Source organism: Passer montanus, unplaced genomic scaffold, assembly GCF_014805655.1.
Source record: "Passer montanus isolate IOZ18808 unplaced genomic scaffold, ASM1480565v1 scaffold73, whole genome shotgun sequence".
Taxonomy (NCBI): domain Eukaryota; kingdom Metazoa; phylum Chordata; class Aves; order Passeriformes; family Passeridae; genus Passer; species Passer montanus.
The window spans coordinates 1,955,817-1,969,558 of NW_024372481.1; the positions used below are offsets into that span (position 1 = coordinate 1,955,817).

The following is a 13,742-nucleotide window of genomic DNA, read 5'->3' on the forward strand; positions in this document are numbered from 1 at the left end:
CCGTTCAGCTCTTGGATTGGAACAGTTTGTGCCTCTTGTTACTGGAGGTACAAGACAGGATAATCCAGGGAGGCTTTCCAGCTCCTGCTCCGGGGGAACGGGGCTCATCCACAGCCAAGCCCGTGTCTGGTCATGAGACACCACAAAGATAAATTTGCACAGAAGTCTGGGAAAAATGACAACTGAGGACACAACACAGAGTTATTGTGCAGATGTTGTTTTGCAGCTCATCCCACTCGGATGAGGTTTCTCTGTTACCTGCCAGCCTGGGAGAAGCAGCAGCCACATTTCAGTTCTTGGCCACCATTCTGGGTCTCTAAAATGTTTTCTGTCACTTCCTTCAGAGTCATTTTTGTGCCATCAAGGGAAGGAGCTTAGGTGGAGGATTCTGGACAATTCACTTCCGACCTTTTGAAACAATAAAGGTGGAGTGAAATCTTCTATCTGTTGAATATATATATATATAGTTTTATTTTCTTCCATGGCTTAAAGTGTTAATTCTGCCCATTGAAATGTAATTTTATGGAGCAATATGAGCCGGAGGCAGAATCTTCGCTGCCATCAGGACCCAAATGGTAAATAGGGCCTTTCTCTAATTTGTGGGATGTGCTATAACTCAGTTTGAATGTTGAAAGGAAATGGGCCTCCAGGGGAGTCTGGAGCTCTGTTCATTCAACTTCTAATTAAAGTTTTCCCCTCTCAAATTTCACTTTATTTTCCGGGGCTTTTGCTCCACGATGATTATTAACATGTGTCCCATGGCCAGGAAATCATTATCCCCATCCCCAGCGCGGCTCTCCCCATCCCTGCTGCCGCAGATGGGCGCGCTCGGGGCGCTGCTCGGGGCAGGGCGGAGCGGCCGGGCCGGGGCCGGCGGCTGGGAATCCTTCCAGGACACTTCGATCGGATGCTGCTGTCTGCGGACACGATCCAGTCCAGGATTTCTTCCAGCCTATGCTTCACGTTTCAGGAGCCCAGGCCAACTCTGGCTTCCTATTCCTACTCGAGCAGCCTTATCTTTTTGGGGGCAGGAGTTGTTAGCACAGTTTATCTTGCTCGCCTGGAGTCCTCCCTCGGCTGAGACATGCACTCCGGTGCCGCCTGCTTTTTTTCCCCCCTCTCTCTCTCTTTTATGTTTTCTTCTTGTTGTTTTTCTTTTTAAATGTGTCAAGTGAAGAGTTCCTCTTCCCCCCTCTCCCTTTCCCCTCCAAAGAACCACCCTCCAGTTCATTAAAACGCTGGGACTGTTTTGCTCCTGTACCAGAGGGGAGAGCCAACCTGTGCCTGCATGTCTGTGTGTGTAAAATAGATCCAAAAATGTCCATGAACAGCAGGAAAAGTTCTGGGAGACCGTCCTACTACTACCGACTGCTCCGGAGGTCACGACTGCAGAGACAGCGCAGCAGATCCCGCAGCCGGAACAGGCTGAGCCGGGCCAACTGCGAGCTGTGCCCGTGCCGCGCTCAGCCCGCTGCCCTAGGTAGGTGAGGATGAGGATGAGGATGAGGAGGGGCTCTGGGCCGGCCCGGGCTCTGCACCAGGTCAGTGTGCGAGGGAGGGTGTGCTGCCGCTAACCCCGGCTCTGCAGCTAAACCCGGGCCAGCTCTGCGCTTTGTGCCGTGCAGGGACTGGGATGCTGCTGCTCCCGGGTGTTTGAGTGATGCCCGCAGAGCTTTGGAGAGCCGTGCCTTGCAGGTGGTGTCTGTGCAGAGCTGTGTGGCTGGAACTTCTCGTTCTTCATGAGCCGAGCGTCACCAGGGGGTTGAGATGACAAAGCTGTACCCTGTACCCCTGCTTTAGGGGTGGGATTTTCCAAAGAGCCTAAAGATTGTGCTCCTGAGGCATTGCAGAAACCTGTGGGACTTGAAGCCCCAAATCACTTTGCACTTTTAAAAATCCTGTTCTAAAAGGGCTTATTTGTCCTCATCAGCAGGAGGGAGGTCCACTGAGGGATGTTTCTGTAGGGCACAGGCAGCCCATTCCTTCTACTGGAGGCAGCAACTGACCCAGTTGCATTTTTAAAACAAGCTGTTCTGCCTTTCTCTTTCTTCTCCTGTGAAATAACTGTTTATTGGTTCTTTTCCCTGTCGTTAAAGCAGCCAAAAAGTGGGAGTATGTGAGTGTTTTCCTATTGAATTTTTTCAGAAAGCAGGGGAGAGGGTTGTGTTTGCCCTGCAGTCTGGCAGTCCTGGTGTATTTTATCATGCTGTGAGCCTAATCAAAGCCATTAACTGAAAAGATTTCCCTTTTTCTTGTTGTTGTGTGAATAAAAAGCACAACTGCAACTTTACATCAGGTGTCTGTGCAAATCCAGGCTTGGACTTGTCTCAATGCAGTTAATTCTGATTTATGAAGCAGATTTTAAACTTTACTCTAGCAGTGCAAGATTTAGCTCAGTGCAATGTCCTCTTTCCTCTTTTCCTGGCACTCAGGATGATTTTAAGGATTTTGAATCATTGCTGAGAAAACAATAGGAAGCTAAATCAGTCCCTGAGCTTCAGCTTTTCCTTCAGCCAGTGGTTTTCTCTGCATGATTTTTTTGTTGTTTTGCCTGTCAGGGAGGAGTGTTTGTAAACTCCCAAGCACGTCCCAGTTCCCTTTCCCTCTTTATTTGTGGGCTGTGCAAAACCAAAATATTTTACTGTCATTTCAGTTACTGTGACAAACTAAATGTGTTCAGTTTCATTAGGTAACCCAAAGTGAACTTATGGCATCATTTGTCAGGAACACAAGGAGTATCCAGGCAGATTTGATGGAAATGGGAATCAGCCCGAAAGTTTGTAAGAAATTGGATTGGAACCAGCTGAAATCTTGTTGCTGTTGATCTCTCCTGGAGTATTTTGTGTTGTCTGTGGGATCCTTGCCTCTCAGCAGTGGCTGAGCTCCTCTTATCTGTACATCTGAAAGGGATTTGCAAAGCTGGATGAGAATTTTCTCTTTATTTTTGATCTCTTTCTGTTGGTGGTGTCACACAGCAGGTCAGAGGGGGCTTGTCCAGGCTGGGCAGGGTGATGGAAGTGCTGGAATTATGCAGCAGGAATACTTTCCTTAACAGTTTTGAGGAACTGTAGGGGTCTGGGGGCTGTGGAAAATGCAGAAATCAGAAGGAGGTTCTGGATTTTGGGGCTGATGTAATGTTGAATTCAAACCCTGCAAGTCTGGAGGAAGGGGGGAGCTGAGGCCCCCTCCCCAAAGGCTGATCTGCAGTGGAGTCTCTGTCTCTGGGATTCTCAGAGATCAGGGATCCTTGGGGGGAGGCTGCCATAAATTCAGGCGGATTGAAGTGACTTCACAGGAGTTGGCAGTGTGTGCTTTGCCACGTGTGTGTCCCAGACACCCTCTTGGCAGTTTCTGCACTCTGCAGTCTCTGGACCCTTTGCCAAGATCCCCCCAGGGCTCAGGTGAGCCTGTGGCTCTGCTGGAGGGGCTGTGATACCTGCAAGCTGATCTTTTCCAAGGGATGTCACTTCAGCAGATGCTTTTGGACAGGGAGCCTGCTGGGGGTCGGGCAATCCTTGCACATTTCCTGGGGAGGAGGAGATCTCTGCTGGCACAAGATCCCTGTCCCCGTGTGGGACAATTCCCTGGGCTCCATCCATCCCAGATGAGGAATGCCTGGGCTGGAGCTGAGCTGGAGCACCCAGGGGTCTGAGGTGCTGCCTCTGCTGTGAGTCAGAGCCCTCTTCCAGCCCCCTCTGCTTATCTCCATCAGGCTCTGAGCACACAAAAATCATGTTTGGAAACATGTATTTACTGCCACAGCCCACTCTCCCCCCAGTGGCAATGCCACCACCCACACCTGACACTGCCAGCCCTTGGCAGGGACGGAGGGACAGAGCCCATCCTGCCCCAGGAACAGCAGGAAAAGTCAGGCTGGGGTTGCACAGCTCTGGGAGGGCTGAGACCCAGTTTGGGAAATGGGTTTTGCTTCCTGAGGTACAGAGAGAGCCACTCCCTCAGGAAGGAGCTGCTGTGGTGCTTCCAGCTGGGCAAAGTGAGCAGAGTTTGCATTTTCTGTGCAAGGATTTGAGGGAGGGGAGAGCTTTGTGTTGGGACTCCAGATGGAGCCAGCTTGCCTCAGTGTGCAGAAAAATGTCCAGGACTTGGAGCTGTTGGCAGTGACAGCAGCTTGTTCAGTGGTTCATGTGATGGCACCCTCTGTTCTGGAGCTCTCTGCTCAGCCCTGGTGCCTTTAACACGTCCATCACACGTCAGTGTTTGTCACTGGGCCCCTTTGGGAGGCCCAGGCTGGAATGTCTGACCAGGCACTGGTGGGAGGGCAGGGCCGAGCAGGAGGGGAAGGCTGCTCTGAGGAGGCTGATGAGATCCTGCCTCCAGCACATTTAAACCGTGCCTGTTTGGGGTGGGTAAAGCAGCCAGGCTTCACTGCACTGGAAATCTCTGCTGGAGGGGGACAGAGCCTGGGACCCCCAGCTCTGCTCTCCACAGAGAGTCAGCACATGCTGCAGGTAAACATTAGCTAGATAAAAAATGTACCTGCAGAGCCCCTGGACCATCTGTTCAGCTCGGAGATGTGTGGGACTGTGGGAGGAATCATGGCAGTAATTACAATTACTCCCAGATGACCCATCTGATGTAGTGGAAGGTACTTGGGAGGCAGAGATGGGGGAGAAGGAGAATTTTCAGTGACAGCAGCACCTGCCTGTGGCTGCTCTTGGGCCTGTGGCTTTCTTCAGGATCCCTCCCTGCTTCTCCTTACTCACGGACACAATGAAGGAATGGGGGTCAGTGGGAAGTGTTCTGAAAATTCCCTTTGCTGATGGAAACCTCACGCTGCTCCATTCCCAGTCCCATCTCTGAGCCAAATGCAGCTTTGGCTTCAGGGCTTCCTTGTGTAAAACTCAGCAGGCAATCAGCTGGCATCAAAGCCCCGAGAATCTGAGAACATTGGAGTTCCTGATCTTGAAGGTTTAGTGTTCCTGATCCTTCTGCCTCTGTCAGCCTCAGACATAAATGCCTTGCTCTGTGTTCTGTTTATCACAGATGCTTTTCAAGGTGTTTTATGAAAAGGATTTTTATTAAACAGACTTTCTTCTTCCTTTCCTTTGATGGCTGCTGTGAAGAGAAAACTGACTGATCTTCAGCAAAACCCAGAATTTCAGTGCACTGAGCACTGAGCTGGGAGGCCAAGGTCAGGCTGGGGTTTTTTCTCAGCACAGGCTATTCAGATACACATCTGTTGGAAACAGCTGGAATTTAGTCTTTGTCTCTCTGTTTGATGAAATCAAAACCCTTTAAGTGATAAATGAGAGATCAGCTTATACCCAAATAATCAATACCTTGGAGGTTGAGGCACTCGCTTGGGACAAGGGAAGCAGCGGCTGGAAAATTGTCCCAGCATGTCCCAGAGTGACATAACAACTAAGGAGGTTTTATTGTATTTAAAGCCAACTGAAATTGCACTCACCTCTCACTAATCTTTCCTAGCTGAAAATCTGTTCTGCAGCACATTAACAAAAAGTGATGTTGGACAAGGAATGCCAGGTGGAATTTCTCCCTTCCCACCTCTGCAGGGCTTTGTTTTTCATTTAAGGGCTGGGAGCAGGCAAGTGAGGAGCCCAATAATAAATATTAGCAATAGGCTTGGTTTTTTTTGGTTTTTGGGTTTTTTTTTTTCCAAGGGTGGTGTCTTTTAAATACCAGGAAAAGGAGACCTTCCTGCTTTGCACTTTTTAATGATCATTGCTTTGTTTTTCAAGTCTCTTTTGTGGCATTTTCTGTTTCACCACAGTGGTCTTGCAGTCTTTCATTGAAATTTTAACAGCATGGCTGACAGATGCCCATAGAAAAGATATGCAAAATGTTTAAAGCTGTGCTGTTTATAGGAAATATTCACTGGCAGCTGTGCTATTTTTAGCAGCAGTGCTCCAGCTGAGACTTTGCTGTGTTTGTTCAATGCTTCATTGTCTAGTAAAAATCGAGACTAAATTTAATGACTTGGGAAGTGGTGTGTGATGGAGGAATTCTGGAATTGTTTTGATATTAAACAATGCTTAAATCTCAGAATCCCTTTAATAAGCAAAAAATGTAGAGTGAATTTATTGCAGGCAGATTTATTGGACTGGCCCTTCAGCAGGAAGGGAGGCAGCAGTGCCTCGACTCCCTTTGCTCCTGCAGCCAACCCTGAGCTGCCCCACCTCCTCCAGAAACACTGGAACATCCACACTCAGTGTTCTCTGTGAGGAATTCCTGCGAGATCAAAAATGAATCGAGTTGTAAAAGTTCCCCTGGGAAACGCCAGTGGGAATCTCTGAGGAGCACTGTCACTTTTTGCTCATCTCCTTTATCTCTGGTTCCAGCCCTCTCCTCCTGGTAGTCCCATCCTTTTCCCCTGGCAGTGTTCCTGAGAGGGGCTGACTGCTCTGAAAGGAATTGTGGCAGATTTGCTCTCGAGTAATGCAGAATGAGTTTTTATCTACAAGCTGTGGGTACTAAATGAGAAAGAGGTTCAAAACCCTGGTCTGAGTCCAAACTAGAATTGCTTCCAAAAACATGCTTCGAGGGGTTTCAGCAGACTTTTCATGATCACTCATGTATTAGAGTAAGTTTGTCTCCTTACAGCTGCGGCAGTCCAAACAATTTAGACACAGAGCTGCCTTTTAAAGCTTTTAAACCTGTATTTCCCTTGAAGGTCTTCTAGTGTGCCACTAATCCCCTAAGTTATTGCACTGAAGGCACTCTCTAATCCTTTAATTCACTCTGCTCTCAATAGAGATGGGAATGAGCAGGGTCAGGGAACGTTCTCATTTGGGCTTTATCAGTTTTGCTTTTTTCAGCTCAGACACTGCTGAGGGGAGTTTGCTTTCCTTTGCAGCACTCCAGAGAATATTTGAGAGTCAATCACTAATTGTTTGTGTGTTTGTGTAAGAAGGTGCACACAACTCCCAACTCCTGTCACTGCTTTGTGCAGCCTCGGGGTCAGGCTTTTACACTGAGCTCCTTCAGGCCCCTGTGGGAATCAGAGGATGGGAAAATGGATGGCTTTTTGAGAACTGTGAACCATTCCCCATCTAGAGCTGGTGAGGGTCAAGGAGCAGTGTCAGCCACAGGTAATTTCTGGAAGCTTTTTTCCCCCAGACCTACACAAAAGAGAGATTCTGACTAATGTTTCTTTGGTGCTGAAGGTAAAGCTTTGAGGTGATGAGCCAAGCCAGACAAGTGTTGTGGTTTTTCTAATAAGCATAAACTCTAAAAAGACTTGTTAGAGCAGCACATGGCCTGAATTTTGCAGGTTTGTGCTGCCCACTGGACTTTTCCTTGCATGAGGGGCATGTTTTTATTGTAGGTCTGGCTTGGAGAGCCAGGCTGGGACCACGAGCAGCTCCCAGAGGCTCATTAGGAATCCCAGGCTCTCACACTGCTCCAGAAGTTCATCTTAAGTTGAGCATTGAAGCATTCAGTTGGAGGAAAAACATGCCCTGCAATTGTATGGTCTTGGAGAACATTGACAGGAATAAAGACAACCAAAGTTTTGCTTCATTAACATTTGCACTGAAAGAGGAATCCTCAGATGCTGAGCACTTAATGTTTCCTTTTGAAGAAACCAATCTGTGTGAAGTGAAAGTTTCTTTTGTACCTTACATGTTCTTATTTTTGGTTTCTTACAGCATTTCTGCATCACTGAATTTCTTTTAGAGTCAGAGATCAAGCCTGGGCTTGTTCTGAAGTACCCAAATGTGCTAATAGGGGGACTGGTGTAAAATTTGGCATCTGGAGTTAAATTACAGGATGCTTCTTAAGCTTCTTGGTTTCTATAGGAACAAGTAATAGTCATCCTTCATGATTAAGCAGTGTCCATGGTAACCAAACGAGCAAGTTTTAAATGAAAGATATTTTCCCTTTACATTTTTAGCAGTCAAAGGTTACCAATTATTACCTTTATACCCTGAGACAAGAACACATTTTGATGGGGCTGGTGTGTTTGAAGTGAGAACATTTGGTGTTCATTTACATAACTCTGCTTCTAGGATCAGCTAAAAGTCGGGTGAACACCAAAATAAAATTTCAGAGAGTGGGCTGGGGTGCATTAACCTCTCCAGGAGGGTGAATGCTGGTCACTAAATTGCTGGATTGTTCTGCAGGGTTGCAGTGTTGCTGTTCAAGTGCCCATTTGCTCCTCAGAGTGACTGCAGGGCAGTTCTGGAGGGAGAAATTCCAACACAGATCTGGCATATTTTTTAGGATGGAAAATGCAAATGTCAGTGTTGGTGTAGGTAAGAACATTCTCCTGCTCTCTCCTGTTTCAAAAATAGGTTGGGAAGTGAAAACACGACTGGTTTTTAATGTTTCTTGTCTCTCCTTGGCACTGGTGTTGTTTGCTTGAAAACTGCAGAGTGAGTGTGCAGCTGCCACCTGCGAGTGTTTGCAGAGCAGGTTTGTGGGAGAGGAGCAGAAATACCCACCCACCCCAGAGGAAATAAAAGGATCAGTCACAATAAATTAGGATTTACATTCCACACTTTCTAATAGTGAAACAATTGCTACGAGAGTCTGAGCAGGCAGAGCAGAGATGGATGAGGAGCAGCAGTGAGCAGGGATGGATTCTCAGCAGTGCTTTGGGCACAGGGGGGCATTGCCCAGGTGGGCAGAGCTGCCACAGCTGTGCACACTCACATCCACACAGCAAAGGCACATCTGTGGAAAGAATACCACCCATTTTATAGGCAGCATCTTCTCTTGGTGCCTGTTGAAGTGCAGGAGACTTGTTTCTGTTTGGAAAAAAAAACATTAATGCAGCAAACAGAAAAAAGTCTCCTGCAAACAAACCAGAAAATCCCTCTCAGCCATCCCTAACCCCATCCCTGTCCCTGATCCTAACCCTCCCTGCCTTGAGCTGGAGGAAGAGCAGTGGTTCCAGACTTTGCTGTCACTGCTGCTCTCAGCTGCTTCCTCATGACAGATACTGTATTTTGGGGGGTACCAAAAATCACTGCCATTCATTATTAAAATCCAGTATTCTTCTGTGTTTGCAGTGGAACTGTCTCCTAAGTAGCCAGTGTTAAATCCCAACCTCCTGCTTTTCTGAGCAGAGTTAAAGTTCCCTGGCTGTTGAGACAACCTGAGGTGGGTGAGCAGGCTCTGGACATTGAGGCTCCCTGAGGCTGCTCTGAGAGCCACATGCACCTTGTGAAATTCAAATCTTAATGTTTGGTCTATTATGCAGATGGATGTGAACAGAGATACGTGTGTGACCCCATTTATCTCTCTAATGAAGTGCCATCAATAGAACATCTGTTTCTTTGCTGTAGAAGATGAAACCTCTGATGAATCATGCTTATAAATTAAGTATTTATTTATTTAATTTGCATTTTACCAGTACAGACCTGTTCCAGCAGCCACCATGCATGGCTGGAAAATGGCCTGGGAATTAACTGTGTGAAGTTTCCATTTTTCCTGGGGGTGCTTTTTGTGAAGGGAGCTGTTCTGGCCTGCTCAGCTCATCTGTCCAGGTCACTGCTGGGGAAAGCCCCCAGCCAACCCTCACAGGCAGGGGACAGAGCCAGCCCTGTCCTGGCGTGTCCAGGTGACACCTCCAGAGACAGGAACAGGAATTGCAGAGTGTGGAAGTTTCTCCTTGCCCTCAGATTGCCTCTGTGGATAAAGTGCTGCAAGAAAGCTCGTGGTGACAGAGCAGAATCTTTGCAGGAAGGTTCAGCATGATGGATGAGCCTAATTTAAATCTCCCCAGAGCTGACTCCTTGTTCTCCACACTCCGTGTTGCTTGTCTTTATCATCACATGGGAGGATGCTGGTGTTCCACTTCACTTTATCATCCTTTCCACTTTAACCAGGGTATTGGCAGTCACCACAGTCTGGCCCCCAACCAGGATAGAATTTCAGCTTTTTCTGATGTATTTTTTAAGTCTGAGCTTGATTTCAATTTCACCCTGGAGAAAAGGCTCCTAATGATACGCCGTTAGCAGAGGAGGAATTTGTTCTGTGGATATCGTAGCAGAGGAAGATAAATATCATACATATTTTATTTTAGAGACTAATAATGAAAGGATAAAAATACCATATATATATATGCACACATATCTAGTTAAGAAATACCAGACAGTAAAATGGAGTTTGTACTACAGGCTGCTCAATCAGCATGATTTACTGTTTATCTTTAGAAAGGGAGGGTCTCATGGATGCCTTATGGTCTGGGGACCTGCAGCCCTGCCTCGTGCCCACTGATCTGATCTGATCTGCTCTCCAGGCTTGTAGCACTCAGAAGCTGCTGTATTTTCAGCTCTCTCACAGTGAGCATTACCTCAGCTTTCCTTTCCCATTAGTGCTGTTCTCTTCTTTCCCTTTTGCCCTCGGAGAGGGATTTTCCCTTGACAAATAGGTTTAATCTGTCTCCTCAGGTAAAGGATGTGTTCCACCTGGATTTCTGGGGGCAGGACTTGCCCTGGGTGTCTGTCAGGGTGCCCGGCTGTGCTGGGATGGCTCCAGACCAGGGAAAGTGCAGGGAAAGTGCTGGGACAGTGCAGGGAAAGGGCACGGAAAGCGCAGGGAAAACACTCTTCACTGCACTGACCATCGGTGACCCAGCAGCCGAAGCACAGCTGGAGAATTCCCGGCGCTGCAGCTTGGGCAGCCGAGGGCCTCCAGCTCCATCTAGTGAGGCACCGGCTCGCGGCTGTCACACACATCCCTCCCGCTGCTGGGCCATGGAAATCCCACCCGAGCCCTCCAGGAGAGAGGGGGATGAGGCACCAGGCAGCCGGAGCCCGCAGAAAGTCAGGAGAAGAGTCTTTGCTGCTTGCACACATCAAAAAGCACCGTGGAGCTGCTGGGGGAAGCGTTCTCTTACTGGGTAATAGAGAAAATAGAGGAATAGATACATATCAAGTACTCAGAAAAATAGCAGAGCTTTTTTCAGTACTGGATTGAAGAGCCATTAATAGCACTGGCTCAGGAGCAGATGAGGAATATGAAATCCATGATATCCAGGAGCCTGACACAGAGATGAGGGGAGATCCATTAAATGCACAGTGTGCTGTGGCAGAGGTCAGTGTCACTCCAAATCATTATTTAACAAGGAAAAAGCTCTTCTTTCAAGAGTTCTTAGTCCCACTTTGAGAGAAGATGGTAACAGATTTTAGCTGAGGGGAGCAGTTTTCACTGACGTGAAACCATCGGTGTGTTCTGATGTTTTCTGGGATTTGTTTTCTGTATTCCAGCCGCTTCTACCAAGGCTCTTCAGCTCACACAACTGTCCCAGCCACCATTCTCGGAGCTGCAGAGAATTGTGTGGCTCTAAGTGGTGCTTCAGGTGCATTTTGCTGCCTTTAGGCAGGGGCAGAGTCATCAGAGACACACTGAACGTGGTGCTTTTGCACCACTGGAGTCACCTGTGGGGGAAACAAAGGCACTGGTAAGAGGCTGGATCAGTTTGGTGTTGTTGCTGTGGACAGCATTAACCGTAGGCACAGATTCACTTGTTTAATTTGAAGTATTTGATGCCAGAGTGTAGCCCAGAAGGCAAGTAATGATCCCAATTTATTTTTTTGTTCTGTATGTAAACAGTTAGATAAGGGAGAGGGGTTTTTACAAGCTGTAGTTCTCTAAACAGTGTCCTTAATTGTCTGGAAAGGTCATGAGAGCATGAGAAAATGTGAAACTATTTCTGCTTGGAGCATGAAATGACTGGGCAGTAAATCAGTGATTCTGATGTGGAAGAGTTGTGGGTGCAGCCAGGGGGATTGTTGGGCTTTATGGAAGTTTATGAATGTTTTAGCCAGAGATTCTAAGATGCAAAAAGAAATAATTTTATTCTAAGATAAGAAGCAGGGGTGACAGAGCTTCCCTTAGCTGGGAGAATGCCCTCTCTGTGTTCATTAGCTTTGCTTTCAGAGGAGTCTGCTTGTTCAGAGGGCACCAGCACCTGCCCTCAACTTCTGCCTCACGACCATTTTCATTTAAAAGTCTATTTTACTGCCTAATAAAGGTTTGGCTTTTAATTAATTTTGTATGGTTCTGACATTGCTGTAAGGGATCAGCTGGAATTCACTGTGGGTCAGCAGGGCTCTGGGTGATACATTCCCATAAATATTTCTGCAGGTACCTGAACCACGAAGGTGGCCCTGCAGCTGCATTCTGATGGGAGCAGGAAGGGCTTTCATAACCTCTCTCAGCCTCTTTGGCACTGGAAATCAGACATTTTGGCACCTCTGCTTCCCACTCAAAGTTCTTCATGCCTTGTGAAGAGGAAAGTTGGCTCAGCTCAGTGTTTATTATTTTCTGTCGCTGTCTATTCTGCTTTTTAAGAGTGCCTCTATTCCCTTCTAAATCCCCATTTGGATTCAGACTAAAGATCCATCTTTTCTCCTGGGCTCCTGTGGCCACCCAGAGCTGTCTGAAATGTAGATTTTTCTGCAGCCTCTCCTGAGTATGTGGAATCACGCAGACACTACAGATACCTGTTCTCCAGGGATTGTTCTTAATTCATAAATGCTACCGTGAGCCACTTAAATCACTGTCACCATGCCTCCTCCTCTCCTCTCTCGGGCTTGTAACAAGGACTTATTAGATAATGCAGAAATTAGAGGAATAACACCTAAATTCATTAAGCAATAAAATTAATTCACGGCCTGTAATTGTACGAGCAGCAGACCGGTAATTCCTGTTCGCTCCGGTTCCGCAGGAGCTCCACCCTGGCAGGCGCTGGGGCAGCTGCGGTGCCGGGCAGTGCCCGGCGGGGCAGGGCCGGGCGGAGCTCCGTGCCCAGCTCGGGAGCAGCCTGACCCTGCCGGGCTGCCCTCGGCGCCTTTCCCACCGGCTCCTGGCTCTGCAGAGCTCGCAGTTTCCTGCATCACCTCCAGAGGATCTGGTGAAGTTTTGCTGTGCTCCAAAGCCTCCTTTCCATATCCCGCGGCGGACCCTGCGCTCCTCCTGCCGTGTGTCCCGCTGCTGTGCCTGCTCTGGCATTCCAGGCATTCTTCCCTTTCTCGCTGCCTCTGATGAAGTCAGCACCTCTCCTTCCCTCCTTCCCGGCTCCTTCCGAGTGCCATGGCATGTGCGCTGCTCACCAGCACGGCTTCCTTCTGGTGAGTTCAGGGAGACCATCTCTCCTTGCTGACTTCTCTCCCAGCGCTCAGGTTGGACCTCCCTTTCTTGTCTGGAGCTGGAGCAGGTTCTTATCAGGAAATCACCTCGCTGGGAAGTGCCTGCTTGTTGCTCTTCCACCCAGCAGCCTCGCTTTGCTTTATTCACGCTGTCTCTTCCACTGGCTGATCCCTGGAATTGTGAGAGGGGGGAGTGTGAAGAGAGATGAACAAACAGGAGTTAATGTGTTTTATTCTCCATAATGAGAGTGTAATCCTGATGATCTCTTGGACTAGTTGGGATTCACAGGAGCAGGTAATGCAAATGGAAGGACACCTCACTTGCTAAGTGAAAAGTAAACAGTGGTAACAGTTGTTTGTGTGTTTGTTGCACATAACAACCTGCTTGGAGCAGCGTCTGAGAAGTGGAGTCAAAGGAGGCAGTGATGTTGGGTGGGTTAAACAAGATTTGGGTGCCAGGAGCTGCTCACAGCCTGTTCTGCTGCTGCCCTGGAGCCCTGGGGAGATTGCTGTGCTGCTCCATAACGATTCTACAGCATGAAAAACAGGCATGGAAGAGTGGAGTGAGGATTAATTATTCTGTCAGTTCCAGTGCCTCGAATAAGTTAACAAACCAAATGTCTTTATTACTGTACAGAAAGAGTTTCAGAAATACTCATAAGC

The 13,742-nt window shown here is 47.9% G+C and overlaps 1 protein-coding gene across 7 annotated transcripts in view; it reads left to right on the forward strand.

Annotated features, from left to right (window-relative positions):
- Positions 1 to 13,742, forward strand: part of LOC120512343 (DAB2 interacting protein) — a 156,917-nt gene that overhangs the window by 31,377 nt on the left and 111,798 nt on the right. For 2 of the 7 annotated variants that reach the window (XM_039730508.1, XM_039730512.1), the window contains exon 1: positions 1,048 to 1,480. The exons of 3 other annotated variants lie outside the window; for them this stretch is intronic. In XM_039730508.1, coding sequence (XP_039586442.1) covers positions 1,318 to 1,480 — 163 coding nt within the window. In that variant the 5' untranslated portion in view covers positions 1,048 to 1,317. Of the gene's footprint in view, positions 1 to 1,046; positions 1,481 to 13,038; positions 13,062 to 13,742 lie in introns of those variants that run through there. 2 more of the 7 variants (XM_039730510.1, XM_039730518.1) reach the window with 2 other exon arrangements.